Source organism: Pyrus communis, chromosome 16 (assembly GCF_963583255.1).
Source record: "Pyrus communis chromosome 16, drPyrComm1.1, whole genome shotgun sequence".
Taxonomy (NCBI): domain Eukaryota; kingdom Viridiplantae; phylum Streptophyta; class Magnoliopsida; order Rosales; family Rosaceae; genus Pyrus; species Pyrus communis.
Window position 1 is genome coordinate 6,676,208 of NC_084818.1, and position 21,982 is coordinate 6,698,189.

Below are 21,982 nucleotides of genomic sequence, written 5' to 3' on the forward strand. Positions count from 1 at the left end.
CGTGTTATATCATGAGTGCATTGGATATTTATTGACATATTAAAGTATAAACTCGTTGTCCACTTATGTTTTAACCGTGAACTGATTATGCCAAGTGGTAAACTAGTTACTCGTGACATTGGGTCTAGCAGACCAAGGGCATGAAACTTTTACAAATACATACTTTTATGGCTTATTTTCACATACGTCGTACAAATTTATTTTGATCTTACTTTGCCCTCTGTGACTTTCAAGTCATCACTTTACTTCCTAAAACTCAAAATTCGTTCAACTTCTACTCAGCTAAAACAAGGGAACCCATAATTGCAGTAGTTACTGTGCCTAAGGGGTTAAAAGAAGAATAGTAAATAGGCCCCTTTTCTTTGTTTACCGCTCCCATGATATAATAATTAACCCCAGAGAGTATTGCCTGCGGCAAAACCAATTATGTGAATGTAAATTACAATTTATCGATTCAAGCATTTAAAAAAAAAATGTTGCATAAAAATTTCTTACCCCCTAAAAAGATGCTAAAAGTTTGATTAGGGTTTTCCCGTTCCAAGAAAAGGGTAGGTATTGGACCAGACCCCAAAAGCTTGTAAAAGATGTGAGGAAGAGCTCACAAGGGTATGATCTTAGCATAAAAGCCTGCATTGATTAGAATTAACCATCATATTTTACTTTTTACTTAGACAATCGAGAAAAATATGGAGTTTTTTATATTTATACTTCAAAAAAAATCATCTTCACACTTTCATACATCTACAAAAAAATAAGAGAATAATTTTGGAATGTTAATAATAGTTTCCAGAAAAGTATAAAAGTGTGATCTATGGTGTAGATTTAAGAGCCCCTACTTACAAAATGATGAAACAAAACCAGAAGAAACAAGATGCTGCAGTCACGAGGGCACTCTTATTGAGGTCTTTAGGGTTTGAATCACTTCGCAATTGGTGATAAACATAGTTTAGACGTTTGCCCCTTGTCCATGGAAATTTAAGTTTCGGTCCTTTCACCAGAGTCAATATAATAGCTCCCCCAACTATGACTATAGTCCCCACTACCTTTGCTTGGCTATGAAGTTTCCTAATGTTCACTTTCTCTGCAAAACCCTTATAAATTCAACCGCTTAACTGTGCATTTTGTCTGTGTGTGACAAATGCAATTGCAGGAAAATATTGAACATGACAGATGTGGATACTTCAAATAAGGTCGTTTAAAGTTGCTTAGCTAAACGTTAACATTACGCTTAACGGTTAAGAATCTTACTCGCGAGGTCATGTTCGGCTGCAATTTCTTGGTGCTTAATCTTGACGATTAGTAATATTTTCTAAACATGACTGCCTAACAATAGAAGATTGTTCTGCATGGATATCGAGAGAGCAAACAAACCTATCCAAAATAAGAGCAAAAGGAGAAATGAGAACAGTTGCAATAGCCATTGTATAAACTAAGAATACATAATGGTTCATTCCCTGGTTTAGAGCAAGACTAGCAATTACGTTCTGACCTGCATAGCCACACTGCAAGAGAATCACAGCTATGAGTAGCTTTGCCCGACAGATTAGGTTAACCAAAGACTCACTAAACATTGTCCTAATCTGGTTTTGTCTCTCTAATCAAACCATGAAACAAAGCTTATGAGCTATGTGAGGTGTAGAGGCCATAAACGATTCATTATATAGACTCCTAGCCTCAGATTTTTTTCAAATTCAAGTACTCAATCGATGCAGTGAATTCGAAAACGATTTCTTAAGAAAGATATAACTCCATTTTCTGCATAACATCGAAATCGGAAAATATGGTAGGGTTTTGGCACTTTGCCAATTTTTTATTGTCCAAAAACATTGTTAGTGGGGAAGAAGGGTTAACTGCACTGAGCAATTTATGGCAACCAAGTCAGAGATTTAGTTGGTTTTTATTCTTTCCAACGTATAATAATAATAATAATAGTAGACAAAGAAGCTGTTGTACTAGTGAGTAGTGGTGATCTACAAACATTTTATCTGATTAAAACTAAATTATTTCATGATTAGGCTAATTATTGGCCGGTAGCTGGAAAATGAGTCCTGTGAAAACGACCCTTTAGCAACAACCCAACACCTCCACCCCCACAACCCCACCACACACCACCAAACCCCCCACACACACACACCAAAAAAAAAAAAAAAAAAAAAAAGGATTTCAACCCTTCAAATATGAAAATCCGAGAAATTAGAAGTAGAGGAAGTAGGAAGTCGGATCAAATAAGCTCCTAGTTGATGTGATCCTTATTTTTTTGATATTTGATTATTGATTACTAGGGAATCTCACACTTTATTTATTGTTTATGTGTTAGTAAACACATGGGAAAGTAAAGAAGTGAAATGATCAATTTTCATACTCATATTTTCCTAAACGCATGGACCTTAAGAATCAAAATCATTCCAATTCCTATATTCTGTTAAAAAACATGCCCTAAGTTTCCTATACACCTGTTCCATAATCAATTAAACTACTTATTATCTTCTATGATTTTGATCGTCTCACACTAGATTACTAGCTAAACTTTGGTAAAGTTAACTTGTAAGTTGTAAATATGTGATGAGGATTAATTCGATCGACTTTTCGAGGCAATACTACGTAGAATCCGTAGAATCCCTAGGAGCTTGGATTGGAGTAACCCCTCACAATTTTGGCAATTAAAATAGGTCTTGTGCGTTGCTAGTTGAAGAGTGCAAGCAAACACCAATGCACTTGCTAGTCGTCTCAAATCAACTATCATCATTAGTATTAGTTAAGTCATTTACAAAAGTTGTCATTTAACTTTTGAGTACATTTGGTGGAAGCATGTCTTTAGGGAAGCCAATTTTCTAGCGGATGCTATAACTAGTGTTGGTTATTCGGTTGCTGATTTTCATGTTTGTGATAGAACTCTTCCTTCGGTGGCCTGTCAGGCCTTCCTATTTGACTGTACCGAAACTGGTACTAACGTTTATTGTTGTACATTTTAGTGCATTTGCAGCGCCTATTTAAGAAGTTGAGACTAATCTATATCAGGAGCCCTTTGGTTCCAGCATTGCTAACAATTCACTTCAGCATGACTTGACCTACTCAGTGAAAAAAATCTATTAATTGTGTGATTATCTCTTATCAAGTGAAAATTGATATTACTGATTCTTTGGTCATATCGGTATTAAATTGCAAGCTTTACATCAAATAACCATGGACTCAATCATGCATATATTGGGTTTGATACATATATAAAGGATGTAACATTATACTAAATTAACTTTTGGCTTAGCATGGACTTTGTTACAGATTGAAAATTCAAATTCCAAGTAGTTATTATAGAGTATTTTGCTCTTCTTCCTTAAGATAAATATATAAGCTTCTTATTAGTAACATCAATGGTCACATATATCTGAAATCAGTGTCCTATCCATGAATGTAGTATTTGTTAAATAGTCATAGCCAATTCCATGTTATCATTTTTTTCTAACTCAGATGGAAGTTGATCCTTGCTTTTCCCCCATAGAACCATATAAAGGCCAATCACAATGACTATTGCTCCAATAACTCTGTAAAAATACAAATTTGCTTTGTTAACTCCACATTTTTTTTCTGTAGGAAAATATGCACAACTAAACAAGTTATAAACTTTTAATCTTCGAATAAAGAAACACTTTTAATAGTTTAAAACCGCAGGGACAATAACCAGCAAAAATGGAGCACCACATGCGATTTACATACGACTTAATTATTGTATGTTTAGTGTCCCTTGATTCTATTGTTTGTTAGAAAGTTTGTAATAATGCAGTTCCATTTGTACATATTTCATTTTCCCATTTTATTCTTCTTTATTTTGTATTTTTGTTTTGAAAAAGCTAAATAAATGCAAGGTGCTCCTAGTAGAAAAGAGAGATTGATGCCAAATTACCTTCCCAGGTACATGATCTCAGCTAAAATGAAGGAGCTCATAACGGCTACAATAATCAAGATTAGGGGACTAAAAGAAGTCACAAAAACAGGTCCTCTTTCCTTCATCACTATTCCCTGAATGTAATAAGCGATCCCTGAACACATTATTCCCTGCATCAAAAGATCTTCAGGCTGTAATATATAAACTAGTAAAGTGTATGTATGTATGTATGTATGTGTGTGTGTGTGTGTACTAATTAATAAAACACTCATTGTCAACCAAAATCCTATAAAATTATCAATTTAACCTTCTAATTAAAACAGAACATGAATAAGAAATATAGGGCAGAAATGTAATTTCACACAACCAAATTTTGTTTTTTTTTTTTTTTTTAAAGCCTCACCAACCTGTGATCCTAACATATATCTATTTAAAAAATAAAAATCTTCCCACTCCCACATTTTCTATTACTCCCTTCCTCTCTCTTCTATTTCAAAAACAAAAATAAAAAATTAACCATCCAGACCACATCAAACTTTATATATATATATATATATATATATATATATATATATATGTATGTATGTATATGTGTGTGCGTGTGCGAGTATGTATATATACATATATATATATACATATATATATATATATGCGTGCGAGTGTGTGTGTGTGTGTGTGTGTATATATATATGTATATATATATATGTATATGTATATGTATGTATATGTGTGTGTGTGTGCGCATGTGTGTGTGCGCGAGTGTGTAGTCTGCAACAATATTTTTTATCAGAAAGCTTAGGATTAAATTATGAAGTTCTTACAGAATAAACAGTAGCTAACAACTTAGAATCGAAGTGTATGGACCAAGCTGTAGGGTTATTCCATTCGAAAGCTAAGGCCACCGCAGAGCCTTGAACTGTGCCCACCAAGCATATCCAAGCTGTTAAGGAGAGCTCAGTAGGGTATGACTTTAGTGTAATCGCCTACAAAAGCCTTGATTAGTATTGTTAAGCGATATCCCCTGATCAATATTGTACTTGTAATCTTTGTAAAGAAAGGAAGAACAGCAAAAAGTTTCACAGAGAGAGAAAGAGAGAAAGAATGAAGAAGAACAATCTTGACTCTTAGTGAAGAAGTAATACATGAGGTTAGCATAGTTACTACACACGTACTGATTCTCTAAAATTGTAACAAGTGTCTCAATCATAATAACTACACACGTACTCTAACAAGTGTCTCAATCATAATATACTCTAACAAGTATGACATTGAGAGTGATAATTATGTATTAGCATAGTTACTTATGTCAATTGTCACACCCCAATCCCGACAAATGTCCAGGATCAACGCGAGACGTCATCAAATAACCGTACATCTATCATACCCCGCTTTCGGGATACGGGTCAAACACAACTCACGATCCAAAAGCATAGTAATTTTTTGTATACTTTATGGCTGCATCTAACCTCCTCGTTAGACTACCTACGTACCCTAAGTAAGGATCAAGTCATTCGTAGTTCGTCATTCACTACAATTCGACATATATCACAGTCTGTTCAAGCCGAAAGGCATAACATTCCTCAATCAATTATTAGAACTTGGCAAGCATGAAATTACTAGACTCAAGGCTACATAAGAACCCACATGACAATCAAGATTTCCAATTCATCCATCATATAAATAACCATGTTTCAACATAAAATCGCAATTCATAACATGTAATATATCAAAGAATCAACAAAGCACAATAGTATTCTCTAGTCACATTGATCAACTAATCTGATCGTATTAATAACAATCATATCCAACATCATTCCACAATCACTTCAATTAATTAGTCCCAAGAATCAGAGATGCACTATATTAACATTTAACTACATTAATCAGTCAAAAAGATCAAATATCAATGCATGAAATTTAATAAAGGAATTCTACATAATTCTCTGCCTGGATTCCAAGTAATAACATGATAATTCTAATTTATACACATAACGACTAATGTGAGCAATTCCTACTCACTCGAATCAAAGGTCGAACTAACTTTATGGAAATGAGCAAGAGTAGGAATTCCGGACCACTCAACGGAATCTCACCGAACTATAATCGCCTATCAGAATGTACCAAGTACAACTAATCCTCATCACCCTTAGAATGCGTATGGTCCCCCAACACGGATATACCAAGCAGAACCATATGCATAGTCTAATAACATACGTAATGATCACCCAACGCAAATATACCAAGTATGATCACCCCTAACAGTCATCCAACGCGAATATACTAAGCAGGACTATATCCTATAGCTCTAGGTAGTAATCACCCAATGCTGATATACTAAGCATGATCACTCCTAAAATGCGTATGGTCCCCTAACGCAGATATACCAAGCAGAACCATAGCATAATTTCATCGTGCAGGTAGTGATCACCCAACGCGGATATACCAAGCATGATCACCCCTAAAATACATATGGTCCCCCAACACGGATATACTAAGCAGGACCATCCATGTACCACTGCTATATGGTGCAGTAAATTCAACACACCACCTACCCATACCTCAACCCCTATGAGTTGCAATGTAGTCACCTGTACCATCAATTTCTCATGGCCACCAACAAATATGTCACACAAGCATATAAGTTCTACATAATACATCTAATAGGATTTTAGGATCACATTGTCATAACATTTATCATACTTATCATTCACATTAGGCTTTTTAGCCAAAATGGTCATTGAGATTTGCATAACACATCACTTTGGTCCCTGAGATTGAAAATCAATAGAAATGGGCCCGGAGATTGTCCACCATCCATTACTTTGGTCCTTCCATTAAAAACTCTGTTAAGTGTCCAGGAGCTCTTGGCCGAAAGTTTGGGCAATTTTCAAAGCTTCGTAACTCAATCGTTTCTTAACCAAATTCGACTCATAATATATCAAAATGAAGATAGAAAAGTGTAGAACAAGATTATACCTATTTGGAAGCCCAATAGTTTCTAGAGATGGCCAGAAAATAGCCTGAAAGGTGACTAGTCCGTGGAAAAGTTGGAAAACACGCCAAAAACTGGGTAAACTTTAAACGTTCATAACTTCTTCAATACTCAACGAAATTGATAGGAGCATATTCATGCGACTTAAATGGCTTGTTCTCGTACATTTACGTTATGTTTCTTTAGTTATTTTAGTTCTTTATGCTTCTTTTGTGTGTTTTCAGGTTCTAAGGGCTTAGGGAGCAAGAAAGTGCATTTTGAGGCCATTTGGAGCATTTTTGGGCATGGATTGGATAGCTTATCCATGGAGCCAAAGTTTGGACGAATTTGAAGGCCTTATTTTCACTTTGGACATAAAACAAAGGGCCTAGCCCATTCTCTCTTATTCTATCCCTTATAGCCATGCAAAGAACCATCCATTCCATCAAAAACAATCCATCAATTCACATGCAAAACCACCATTAACATACATGCACCCAAACAAAGCCAACCTAGCTAACCCTACATGCATTATTTATTAGCATCTTTACAAGACATTATCATTGCATAACATTCCACTTCCACCTCTTTCCAACCTAATTCACATGCATATCAACCCTACATACATTAATTAGTCATTCTTTTCATATTACACTCAAATGCATTCACATGCATTTCAAGAAGCAAAACAACATTGTGCCGTGAGCTTCCCTTGCATTTTCAGCTTTCCTCCTTGCATTCACATGCATAACCAACCTAGTGTCACTCCCATTCATTCCCTTTAATTATTTAGCCATTATCATACATTTATTCTCCCATAAACAACCCAACAATGCCGTGAGTTCCCACTCCCATTTCCAGCTTTCCATAACTTTTCCTAGTTGTTTTATTACATACATTCCCCCTTCATTATTCCAAACACATGCACCCATAATCATTCATCCCCTCCTAGCTGCAATATTCCCTCTTTTGTTCCCCCATTTCACCTATAAATAAGCATCCAACACTCCTCAAAATTCATTCACTCTTCCATACACATTTTCAGTTACAAACACTTCCATTTTCTGTGCAGTTTTTTCTCCTTCATTGCAGCCACTATCCAACCACTTCCCATCCCTCCAAAACACTTCACATAATCCCCAAAGCTCACCTTAGACCTTGTGCTACAACAACGAGGAAGAAAAGAGTGCTTAAACGTTCATACAATTCAAGTTTGAATTGTTGGAATGTTTAGGTGTTTCTTTGATTTCAAAGTTTAAATTTAATTCTCTTTGTTTTGTACGTATGAGAAGGGAAGAGAAGAGTGCCTAAACGTTCATACAATTCACGTTTGAGTTGTTGGAATGTTTAGGTGTTTCTTTGATTTCAAAGTTATGAGGAACTAAACCCCCTTTAGCTAGGGGGTGATTCGAAACTATGTTTATATTTGCATTTTGAATTGATTACGTTTGGTTGGAATTTCATAAGTTGTGGATTCAATTCGTTTAACTGTTTGATTGATAACTTATTTATGTATGTTCATTGAGATTGCAAGCTTAATTTTCATGCATAAATATGACGCTAGAATATAAGTGAATTTCACCTAATCGTTATGAACTTATATTCACAAGTAGTAGAGGTTGCTTATAAACAATCGCGTTAAACGAATTCTTGGCATAAGTTTCATGCGTATTCCATAGTAACGAATGCCTCGTCGATGTTTATGATTTCCGTTGAACTTAATGATCTTGGTTAAATGTCTCTATCATGCGTATTCCATAGTTAGGGACTTTGATTAAGAATAATTTGGTTGTAATGCGTATTCCATTCAATCCAACGAATTTAGGGAAATCTGAAAGTTAATCTAAGCGGATCTAATTAACTTGGAGCATTGAGTTTCACAACTTATCGAAAGACCAACTGAGAATCAATTTTGTTTGCAAGGGTAACATGTGTGGAGAAGAACCCCTTGGCTATTCCATCATCCATATTTTTATCACATTCATATTTACATTTTGCCTTTAATTATATTCTGTCTTTTTAATTTAATATCGTCCAACCACAATTTCCCCCCCCTATTTTGTTAAGTCTTAATCATTCGTATTTGTTTTATTTTTGTATCTTTAAGCTTTTGGAGTCATAAACAATTGCAAATTCGTCTAAATCAAGTTCTAGCTTCTATTTGAGTCAATTTGATTGTTTTAGACAATTTGAGTTTTTCAAAGCCATTCTGAGTCATAGTAGTCTTGTTAAGAGTATTTTAATTTAGTTTTTATGTTTTTAAGTCAATTTAGAAGGTTTTAGCAAGCCCTCCTAATCCCCGGTCTAGAACGATCCCTCACTTATCCATTCTACTACAATTGTCAAACGAGGGTTTAATTTGAGTGTCAAGTAATTCTCGCATCAAATTTTGGCGCCGTTGCCGGGGATTAGCAACTTTGCTAATCCCTTGGTTCTTTTCTTTTTTTTTGTTTAGTTGTTTTCGTTTTAGTTTCTAACTTAGTGTTGTTTCTTTGTTTGTTGTTACTTTTGATATTTGATTTAGTTCTCTTTCTTTGATTTTAGGTACTAGAGAAGTAAGATATGGATTTTGCTAGCATTCAAGCTCAATTGGCAAATCTTACTTCTCAATTGTCGCCGTATGCCGAAAGGACCACAATGCAGAGTGTCCCTACATTTGGTGCTTCATATAGGCAAGGATTTCAAGCCAATCAATGTCCACAAAGAGATTGGAGGGATCATTCAAACTCTATATGGTGGGAAGATCAACAAGTTCAACGTGAAGCATATTGGCAACCATATGAGGAGTTCTATTCAAGACCTATGCAGCCACCACAACTTCATATGCAATATGCTCAATTAAATTCAAGTTCGCCAGTAGATTATATTCAAATTCTTAATGAAATAAATTCTTTGGCGCAGGGGTCGCAAAATCAAGCCAAGGAGGCTCAACAAGAAGCATATTGGCAACCATATGAGGAGTTCAATACAACACCTATGCAGCCACCACAACCTCCCCCACAACAATTCCAATCAAGTTCAAGTATGTCCATGGATAATGATTTTCAATTACTAACCTCTTTGACGCAGGACGAACAAAATCAAGACAAGAAGTTGGGTAAATTGGACGAGCAATTTGGGCAGATTATGGAGTTCATGAAACAAATTCAAGAGCAAAGTGAACTCCCCAACTCAACTATTGAAAACTCGAAGGAAGATTTTGAAATCCATAATGTTATCACTTTGGGAAGTGCTATAGAGGTTGGAGCGGACCTAAAAATGTCTAAACATAGCCTAGAAGTGGATGAGGAGCTGCTAATTGAGGAGGAGGAAGAAGACATGCAAACGGCAAGGGTAGAACAACCCTTGCCGCAGCCCCCTAAGCCCTCTAAACCACCCACCACAAGTAAGGACGTCCCAATTCCATGTTATTCTGATGTTATTCCACCCAATGTCCCTTTTCCTAGCAGGTTTTTGATTCCCAACCAAGAAGAGAGTAAAAAGGACATCGTGGAAGCCTTCCCAAAGGTGCAAAATGCTATTCCAATTCTTGGTGCAACACAGCAAGTTTTAGATGGTGTTGAATTTTTCAAAGGACTTTGTACACCAAGAAGAATGATTCAAGAGAAGGTAGTGGCTGGAGAAGATGTAGAAGGCATCAAAGAGGACATAATTGAAACCACAATTCCCAAGGAAGTTGGATTTTATGACACGGGACAAGTCATAACTTTCGAAGGGGTGTTTATTATGGAGTTCATTTTGGAGCACACAGGTAAGCCGCCTCCCCGAATTTCAATTTTCTTTTATACTAACATGTGGTTAATGATTCAGGCACCCAATCTGGAATTTAAACTATTATCGGATCATTTCAAGTATCACCGCCCATTCAAAGATAAATTCCATGCCGTTTGATTTTATTTATGTTAATCAAAAAAAAAAAAAAAAAAAAAAAAAAAAAAAAAAGTTGTGATACTAAACATGGAGAAAGGTGGAGCTTCACAAAGGTTGTTTGCGTGAAGCCCCACTACGAGGCGCAGAAGCGGAAGGCGCAGAAGCGGGAGGCATAGAAGCGGGAGGCATCGGAGCGGAAGCCATCGGAGCGGGAGGCATCGGAGCTAGAGCATTCCAGGCCTCAATACTTGGCCAAGCGCTGGATGACCCAGGAAAAAGGTGCCTCTGGAGATAAGACGCAAGCCTTTGACGGTCATTGTGAATTCGACCCTCAGATTCTTGCAGCTCATCAAGCTTCCTCTTCATGCCCGCCGAATAGTTATTTGCAAGCACATGCAAACTTCTATTCTCGTACTTAAGCTGTTTGATTTCCTGCTTAAGACTTTCCACCTCTGCCATCAACGATTCCACTTGGCGGGACCGAGCAAGCAGGCGTAGGCCCATGTTGGACACAGAGCTCGCACACTGAACACTAAGTGCGAGGGACTCTTGAACGGCCAACTCATCGGACCGTCCTGACAGCAGCCTACTATCTTTTGGAGTGAGGAGGTTCCTAGCTACTATTGTAGCTGTTGTGGCGTCCTGCATCACAGAGTCTTCACCTGAAAGAGGACCGTTAGAAGATAAAAAAGAAGGACGCCATACATTACCTTGACGGGGCGCAACCGGATCGCTGCTAAGACTCAAATCTAAGCTAAGGTTCGATGAGTTTGCCATTTTTTTCAAAAGTGTTCAAAGAGAATGGGTGGATGGAGTTAATTCTCAAAGGGCCGGAGTCGATTTTTCAAGAATGGGATTTCTTCAGAGTGTATTTGTTGGGGTGATCGATAGCTCCATAAAAAGCCATGGCGACGCGTCCGCCGATTCAGAGATCCGGATTTTCCTCCGCAAATTTCGACGACGCATTCGCGGCTTTTCAGAAAACGCGTTCAGCTTTGTCAAAAGATATCTGACAAAGCTGATAGCACGTGGAGGCCATCATCTCATTTACACGTCTTTAGCCGACAAGCGCAAAGTTCGGCGACGCTTTCTCTGCTTTTCAGAAAACGCGTGCAGCTTTGTCAAAAGAGCCGCACCCGTGACTACTTTTGCCATGCAGAAATCGAAGGGGCGTCGTTCAGAAATCGAAGGGGCGCCTGCTCAGAAATCGAAGAGGCGTGTTCAGAGATCGAAGAGGCGCCACTATTTCAAAAAGCCGGATTTGCGGGATCAAAACGTTTGTCGACAAAGGTAAAAAGTACCACCACTTGATATTATCTCTATATATGTCGACCTTCGTCTTTTATGGCAGGGCAAACCTGAAGAAAATGCCCAACTCTCCCTTACCTCTGAGGGCGCACTCCCAGCAAAGCCTTTCGAAAGACTCAATTCTTTCTTCTTCCCCAAAAATGATACCAGATGCCTGGAGTACATATGACCCAGGAGGAAACAGCACAACAAATACATGTGCTGATTCATTCACCGCTTCTTCAAAAGCAAAGGTATCTCATATCATAAAGGTCAAAAGCAAAAGTATCTCATATCATGCTCTTTCCCTGTCTTTTTCTTTGTCCTTGTTCTTACTCGCATGGCAAAGTAAAAGAAGCAATCAGCCGGCACTTGGAGTCAATCTTCCGATCTGGAGCCAACTGCCTGGAATCTATTCCTGATTGCTTACCTAGCGTTGCTCTCGAGTAGTCATCTTCAACGGTTGATACACTTCCGGAGAAGGGACCACTTCTGCAAAGGGGAGCGAGTAAGGCAAGTGAAAATGATACATTGAAGCATGTGGAGACAAACATAGGCTGAGTTATCCTTCAACCCTTTTCAATACGAATTGGAAAGATTGAACAAAGAAACAGACCAAAGGGGTAAGCTCAGACCTTCGGGGAAGACCAAAAGAATCCTCCAGCCCAGTAGTACAAAGGAAAATCAATGATGGGCGGAAACCAGTTCAAGAGTAAGCCTGTGGAATCACAAAGATCAAAACCTCAATGCAATTACCAAGGAGAAGATGGAATTTACACTCTATAACCAGATTTGCGTCTCTAAACTCTTATCTTTGTTAATTACATTATGACATGTTTAGTATGTTTAAGTGCTTTTTGTGTGTTTACTTATGTTTTGTGTGAATCTATGCTTAAAACATTGAGGACAATGTTTGATTTAAGTGTGGGGGGGTAACTAATGTTGTTAATGCAAATTCGTGGGATTTTATCACCCATAACTTCAAATGTTGTTCCTTGCTGTTTTAAGGTGTTTTTAAACTGTTTTAGCGTGTTTTGTTTTATAACTCCGAAAAACACATAAAAATTTGAAAAAAAATGTTTTGAAAAGCCTAAAAAGAGTGTTTTGAGTCGTTTTTGTGTTGTAGGTTACCTTCCAACACAATGATAAGGATTTGGTTTCTAATTGCATGACTGTTAAAAAGAGTTATGAACATAGAGAAAAGTTTGATTTACTCTTGGTTTATGCTTAGTTATGGTTATAATGTATGACTTCACATGCAATCATAAAAGAAAAAAAATTCGTTTTTGTAACATGCTTGAAGGAAGGAACTCAAACAAACGCTACAACCCTGAGAGACTTGAGCCTATAACGTTCTTTGGAGAGTATAATCTGTGATTTCTTGTTTTCTAAAGTCGTTGCATGATCTCATTATTCTTTGCTTGGTTACTACTTAGAAGGCGTTTCATCATATAGTTCCAAATGCTAGAACTCATGCCCATTTCATTCAAAGCATGTTATTGATTTGCATAACATATATCAAGATGAAGTTGTGTAGTTGCCACCATAGCCAAATAGCCTCACTTCCCATATTTCGTATTTGTTGTAAGTTTTAACCCCGTTGAGCCTTGTTTAGCCTCTATTCTTTGTTTACCCATATTTTCCTCACCTAGCCTAGTTTAGGACAATCCACACCCTTGTTCTTAAAAGATAGTGAGCATGACTTAAATGAATTCCTTTTGAGTTACATTATGCAAGAAAATGAGTGTGGGGGAAGGAATGCTTGTTCTTAAGTATGTTTGAGATTCAAAAGAAAAGAAAGATAGAAAGAAAAAAAAAAAAAAAAAGAGCTTGAAAAAAAAAAAAAAATTAAATAAATGAAAGAATGAGTGATTGAAGAAAGGGTCCAAAAAGTGAATATGGCCCTAAGTTTTGTGTGACTTTCCCTTGGGTGTTCAAAGTTGACTTCTGCGTTCTTAAGGGAATTCTAAGTGCCTGATTCAATACTTTGCTCACTATTGCTTTAAGAATGTTTGTTTATCCTTCACCTTTCATTGTTAGCCAATACCCTAGCCCCGTTACAACCCTTGACTTCTATCTTGAGTGTTATGGGTTTCAATTTGTGGAGTTTGAACTTGGTATGAGCTTATGGTGTCACTGGTTCTCGCATCTAAGTAGTAGCATTCCATTCATGAGATCATATCTAAACATGCTTATTAACTCCAGAAATTGCGTTCTTTGTGATACATATATGTGAGTGTTCGTTTTCATGTTTACATCAATCTTCTCACATATGACTAGATTAGGGTGTGTAGTTAGAAAATCTGAGTAAAAATCGAGTGCATATCTTGTAAGGAATTGAGCAAATTCTCTAAGGCATGTTACTACATTCAAAACATGGTTTTAAATGCTTAATTGTGAACTAGTATATGGTGACTATGATTAAGAATGTACTTAAGTGTGAAGATGACTAAAATCTGTGGGAATGATGATTTTTAACGTGTCATGTGCATTGGAAATCCCTAAGACGGTTGTTGGAAGGTTTAGGTTGTGTTTTACGTGTTTAGTGTCGTTTTGTTTATTTGTTTTTATTCTGTTTTGCTCGAGGACTAGCAAAAGCTAAGTGTGGGGGTATTTGATAGGAGCATATTCATGCGACTTAAATGGCTTGTTCTCGTACATTTACGTTATGTTTCTTTAGTTATTTTAGTTCTTTATGCTTCTTTTGTGTGTTTTCAGGTTCTAAGGGCTTAGGGAGCAAGAAAGTGCATTTTGAGGCCATTTGGAGCATTTTTGGGCATGGATTGGATAGCTTATCCATGGAGCCAAAGTTTGGACGAATTTGAAGGCCTTATTTTCACTTTGGACATAAAACAAAGGGCCTAGCCCATTCTCTCTTATTCTATCCCTTATAGCCATGCAAAGAACCATCCATTCCATCAAAAACAATCCATCAATTCACATGCAAAACCACCATTAACATACATGCACCCAAACAAAGCCAACCTAGCTAACCCTACATGCATTATTTATTAGCATCTTTACAAGACATTATCATTGCATAACATTCCACTTCCACCTCTTTCCAACCTAATTCACATGCATATCAACCCTACATACATTAATTAGTCATTCTTTTCATATTACACTCAAATGCATTCACATGCATTTCAAGAAGCAAAACAACATTGTGCCGTGAGCTTCCCTTGCATTTTCAGCTTTCCTCCTTGCATTCACATGCATAACCAACCTAGTGTCACTCCCATTCATTCCCTTTAATTATTTAGCCATTATCATACATTTATTCTCCCATAAACAACCCAACAATGCCGTGAGTTCCCACTCCCATTTCCAGCTTTCCATAACTTTTCCTAGTTGTTTTATTACATACATTCCCCCTTCATTATTCCAAACACATGCACCCATAATCATTCATCCCCTCCTAGCTGCAATATTCCCTCTTTTGTTCCCCCATTTCACCTATAAATAAGCATCCAACACTCCTCAAAATTCATTCACTCTTCCATACACATTTTCAGTTACAAACACTTCCATTTTCTGTGCAGTTTTTTCTCCTTCATTGCAGCCACTATCCAACCACTTCCCATCCCTCCAAAACACTTCACATAATCCCCAAAGCTCACCTTAGACCTTGTGCTACAACAACGAGGAAGAAAAGAGTGCTTAAACGTTCATACAATTCAAGTTTGAATTGTTGGAATGTTTAGGTGTTTCTTTGATTTCAAAGTTTAAATTTAATTCTCTTTGTTTTGTACGTATGAGAAGGGAAGAGAAGAGTGCCTAAACGTTCATACAATTCACGTTTGAGTTGTTGGAATGTTTAGGTGTTTCTTTGATTTCAAAGTTATGAGGAACTAAACCCCCTTTAGCTAGGGGGTGATTCGAAACTATGTTTATATTTGCATTTTGAATTGATTACGTTTGGTTGGAATTTCATAAGTTGTGGATTCAATTCGTTTAACTGTTTGATTGATAACTTATTTATGTATGTTCATTGAGATTGCAAGCTTAATTTTCATGCATAAATATGACGCTAGAATATAAGTGAATTTCACCTAATCGTTATGAACTTATATTCACAAGTAGTAGAGGTTGCTTATAAACAATCGCGTTAAACGAATTCTTGGCATAAGTTTCATGCGTATTCCATAGTAACGAATGCCTCGTCGATGTTTATGATTTCCGTTGAACTTAATGATCTTGGTTAAATGTCTCTATCATGCGTATTCCATAGTTAGGGACTTTGATTAAGAATAATTTGGTTGTAATGCGTATTCCATTCAATCCAACGAATTTAGGGAAATCTGAAAGTTAATCTAAGCGGATCTAATTAACTTGGAGCATTGAGTTTCACAACTTATCGAAAGACCAACTGAGAATCAATTTTGTTTGCAAGGGTAACATGTGTGGAGAAGAACCCCTTGGCTATTCCATCATCCATATTTTTATCACATTCATATTTACATTTTGCCTTTAATTATATTCTGTCTTTTTAATTTAATATCGTCCAACCACAATTTCCCCCCCCTATTTTGTTAAGTCTTAATCATTCGTATTTGTTTTATTTTTGTATCTTTAAGCTTTTGGAGTCATAAACAATTGCAAATTCGTCTAAATCAAGTTCTAGCTTCTATTTGAGTCAATTTGATTGTTTTAGACAATTTGAGTTTTTCAAAGCCATTCTGAGTCATAGTAGTCTTGTTAAGAGTATTTTAATTTAGTTTTTATGTTTTTAAGTCAATTTAGAAGGTTTTAGCAAGCCCTCCTAATCCCCGGTCTAGAACGATCCCTCACTTATCCATTCTACTACAATTGTCAAACGAGGGTTTAATTTGAGTGTCAAGTAATTCTCGCATCAGAAATCGAGTGATTTAATAAATAAAAATCATACTTCTCGATGAGATAAAGAGAATAGTACATTTCTCGAAGGCTAAATCGTTGTGGTTTGGCAGGAAAATGGCTCGAAAGTGGTTGTCTTGGTCTCAAGTTAGCCACTTTCAAGCCGTTTTTAGGCCAAACCACGACAATTTAGCCATATAGAAAGGTACCATTCTCTTTGTTTCATTGAGAAGTATGATTTTTGTTTTTAAATCACTCAATTTTGTTGAGTATTGAAGAAGTTATGAATGTTTAAAGTTTACCCAATTTCGGGCGAGTTTTCTAGTTTTTCCGCCGACCAGTCACCTTTCAGGCTATTTTCCGGTCATCTCTGGCAATCGTTGGGCTTCCAAATAGGTATAATCTTGTTCTAAACTTTCCTATCTTCATTTTGATATATTATGGGTCGAATTTGATTAAGAGACAATTGAGTTACGAAGCTTTGAAAATTGCATAAACTTCTGGCCAAGAGCTTCGGAACACTTAACGGAGTTTTTAACAGAAGAACCAAAATAATGGATGGTGGACAATCTCAGGGACCATTTCTATTGATTTTCAATCTCAGGGACCAAGGTGATGTGTTATGCAAATCTCATGGACTATTTTGGTTAAAAAGCCTTCACATTATTAAGAAGACAAATAAACACATATACATCACAATATGACGTCTCATACACATAAACCGATGTATATATAATATGGGATAACTCACTAACCAATAAATGCTCACTAAGCCCTACATAGTCTCTAGTAATACTTGTTTTTAATATTAAAGATCAATTCGTAGCATATTAGCCAAAACTAAAGTCTCTGTCAAAGGTGGGGTCCACAACCTTATACAAGTCAATTTAGAACATCCGCCCATGGATTTCTGATTCGTAACTTCCCAAGGGCCTTATTTATCTTCTAGAATAATATTCTAAAATTTTGGAACGATCCAACGGTCTGATCTCCGCCAATTGCTAGAATTAGGTTGTTATCAATGCTTGGTTTTACAAACTTAGAAATTCAATTTGGAAAGATCCGTACATCGGATTTCCAATCCGTTAGTTCATATGGTCCTCAAATATTACGTATTATAACATATCAAGGTTTGGTGACAACCCAACGGTCGGGACATCATTTCATATAATGTCCAAGTGGCGGTCTCTAACAAAACTATAGTCATACGACGAAATTTCATCAATTGAATGTCACATATGAAATCAGGGTATCCAAATCACTTGCCGGAAAATTTAACTATTTCCAAAAATTACCAAATTTTACATAAATGAAGATCTTAATGCGTAGAGCAAGTTTTATACCTGTGACCAAGTCCAATTTGGTCGGAAAAGGCCCCAAATTGGCTTGCACCCGTTGGAAACCCTAGAATGGGTGAGCTTCTATTCTCCTTCCTCGATGTTCTGATACCCCTACCACTAGTTGGGTCTTGTTCCTAGGTCCAATGGGAGTTGATTAATGGTGGTGGTGGGTGGTGTAACTCGCCGGAACGACGAGATCGCTGTCGAGTACCTCTGGTGCTCCGATGAAGTTCCTCGTGATTTTGGACCCAAAACCCTTCGATCTTGGGCGAGAATGGTAAAGGGGAGGTTGTGGAAGAGGTTGCAGGTGGTGGATGAGTGAGTTTGGCCTAAAAAAAATGGCAGAAATGGTCGGAAACTACTTTGGGTCGAACAGGTTGGGTGCTTGAGTCTGGGTTGACGGGAAGGGGAGGTCTTTTCTCTCCCTTCCTAATTGATCCCCCATCTTCACTAATTTCTGATTGGTCCTTAAACAATAGGCTGATTGGGACTCTTTCCCACAAGGTGGGAGTTTAATTAATTTCTAGTCTAAAATTTAATAAAAGAAAGAAAACGATTTTGGACGTCCATATCTTTTCCGTTGTAATCCCGATTCGCAAACGGCTTTCGCCTATGCGCTCATGGTTTGGAGATCTATTCGAAAACATTAATTGTGACCTCAAAAGGTCAACGAATTTTAAAGAATCAATTTCCAAACTTTGTAACTAGTTAATTAAAATCTAAATTCAAATAAATTAATATAAATTTTCGAAAAATAATATAAAATTTCAATAATACTATAACAGTGAAATCTAAGAATAGGATTTCACATCAATAGTCAGTGGTTTGTTACTTGTATGTTACTCCAAGTAAAGATACCAACTCTCAATCTACTTATACTTTTTTCTAATGTTGAAAGATATTTCAAGTTCGAATCTTGAGAATTTCAGTTGATTAAAAAAAATTGCATTAAACTTTAGAGACTTACTAGGAGAGTGACGAAACCAGCCCAGCAGAAACATCCCGCTGCAACCATGATAGCTCCCTTTATATGATCTTGATGATCTGTGGAAACTGTAGATTCGTGATGGGGATTTCTTCTTGTCCACGGAAAATTCAACATGGGTCCATTAATTAGAGTCAGAAGCATGGCTCCTCCCACCGTCACTAGGGTCCCCAATATTTTTGCCTGGCTATGTAGGCTTCTCAAATTAATCTTCTCAAGCCTAACATTAATACCAGACAAATTAAATAATTCCACATTTTCCTGAACCATGCAAACAAATTAGGGCAATATATACAGTAGGAATATATATATATAGGGTATATTATCAATTTCCCCCCTGAACTTGTGACCATTAGCCAATTTCCCCCCTTAACTTTAATTTTGGCCAATTTCCCCCCTGAACTCTCATGATTAGTCAATTTCCCCCCTCAACTTTAATTTAGCCAATTTCCCCCCTCAACTCTTATAATTAGTCAATTTGCACCCTACTGTTAAATTTTTAATTTGATCATAATTAAACAAGTGTGTGTAAGAAACTAAATAAGATGTATGTTAATCATGTTCCTATATCTTTATCCTATTACAAATAGATTAAAATTTAGAATTTTACAATTTATCATAGATAGTATTATTAGTCATAATAAATCAGTATGGAGTAATTTTATTTGATTTTTTACTATACAAAATTGATAACAAAAAGGATTGATGTGTAAATTTTTGTATGTGAATACAATTTTCTTTATAAAAGTGAAAGCTAAGTTCAAGTAAATTGCGGAGAATCGAGCTTTAGTAAAAAAATGGCTAGTCTATTCATAATTTTCGACTCCTTATTAAGAATAACCCATTTTATTGAAATAGGTTTGATCCATGAGTTTAGGATTATTATTTCTTTTTGTTATTATTTCTTCTTCTACATGCTTTAAACCCGATTCATAACTTTTTCTTATAATCAACCCATGTCACATACTAACTGTATTATGTTTTTGTACATTTTACCCTATATTATGCAGGTGAGTTTATGTTAATTTTAGTACTTTGTTGGAAGCTATTAGAAAGATTGAAAATTAAGAAAAGAATAGATGGAAAATTAAAATAAAAAAAAATTAACAGTAGGGTGCAAATTGACTAATTTTGAGAGTTGAGGGGGGAAATTGGCCAAATTAAAGTTCAGGGGGGAATTGACTAATTATGAGAGTTGAGGGGGGAAATTGGCCAAAATTAAAGTTCAGGGGGGAAATTGGCCAATGGTCACAAGTTCAGGGGGGAAATTGATAATATACCCATATATATATATATATATATATATGATATACGGTGTGTTGTGTGTGTGTGTGCGCGCGCGCGGGCTAATTAAATATACCTGAAAACCCAAGCCATTACGAATGCAAAAGCAGGAAGGACATTGTACAGAGCAGATGTAAAAGTTGCTGTTGTAAGCTTCATCCCGGTATAGGTCAAGTTCTGGTCCAGTACAGGCCTAATAATAATTAAGAGTGAGATCATCACTTGATTAGTTTGATTTTCCAATATGTTTAAAAAGAAAAACAGTACTATATAATTAAAACATAATTTTTTTCAAACTCAGAAATAAGCTGAAAAATATGTGACTTAGTGGTCACGGTACTTAACTCTACGAGGCCAAGCAAAACAATCTTATAAAAAATAGATAAGGTCATCTTTGGCCTTACTCTCCTGCAATAGAATAACTTCAGTGGATTAGTTTTCTTCATCTCTGAACATGTCAAATGCAAAAAGGAGGGTGACAGGGAGACGCACCTATCGAAGATAAAGGCGAAAGGAGCTATAAAAACAGTGGCCACGGCGTGCCGATAGGCCACGAAGACCTGCGGGCTCATCCCACGGTTTAGAGCAAACTTTGAAATTATGAACAAACCTGCGTACCCAAATTGCAAGAAGGTGACAGCCATGAACGGCATCAGCCGAGTGAGCATCTGAGCCGTGGAGCACTTAGACATGCTGATCTTGTTCCAAAACTAGTTACAAGTGTCTGGTGTGAAACGTTGGCTAGTGAGTGATGATCAGGGATGAGAAAAAAAATGGAGAAGAAGCAGCAGTTACTTATAGGCATAGTAAATTATGTGCATCTCAATCTTGGTATTCTTAGGATTCCACGATAAGGTGTGCTAAACGGTAACATTCTGTGAAGAGAACCCATATTTCACCAAATTCAGCGTCAAAACCTGTAGTACATCTTTTCAACACATCGAATATTATCCTTCGTCATCATATTATATGATTCATATCTTAGTAAGTAAGCAGTAATTAAATCATTGCTCCAAGTGATTAAGTCAAAATTTGGCTTAAACGTACGTGACTAGCATATCACAAAAGTGTATTGAGAGTAAGAGGTGCTGAAAATGGAATTAACTTTAACTCCCGACTAGGGTTAGGTCTTAGTGGTAGTTGTCTCCACTTGTTAGAGGATGTATATATCATGTTCACTACATTTAGAATAATTAATATATATTTATGATGAGTTTGATACATAATCATTATAGGCTCTATCTTGATAGTATAGTTTTGTTGTAGAAGCGTTTTCACGTTATAAAAGTATCTTATGTCCCATTTTTTTTGTCAAAAACAAATTATATTCTTAATCTTTCTTCTTCTTTTTTCTATTAGCTTGATCTTTCTTGATTAGTAGCAGGCTCATTGCTGTAATGACTTCAATGATGAGAGACCTTACCCTGCTATGGGGTAAGATACGAGATTCAAATTACAATTAGTTAGGTGAAAATGAATAAGATTACTTATGACGTTTGCACACTACAATATGCATCGTTAGCAAA

General features: G+C 36.5%; 1 protein-coding gene across 1 annotated transcript; it reads right to left on the minus strand.

Moving 5' to 3' along the window:
• Nucleotides 1-3,326: 3,326 nt before the first annotated feature.
• LOC137721512 (WAT1-related protein At2g39510-like) lies at nucleotides 3,327-21,202 on the minus strand. The gene is made up of 7 exons (XM_068460608.1): nucleotides 20,949-21,202; nucleotides 20,802-20,864; nucleotides 20,533-20,649; nucleotides 19,155-19,392; nucleotides 4,702-4,863; nucleotides 3,899-4,050; nucleotides 3,327-3,539 (listed from the first exon to the last, which is right to left on the minus strand). The coding sequence occupies exons 1-7, from the start codon at nucleotides 21,146-21,148 to the stop codon at nucleotides 3,419-3,421; spliced, it is 1,053 nt and encodes a 350-aa protein (XP_068316709.1). The 5' UTR covers nucleotides 21,149-21,202; the 3' UTR covers nucleotides 3,327-3,418.
• Nucleotides 21,203-21,982: the final 780 nt, after the last annotated feature.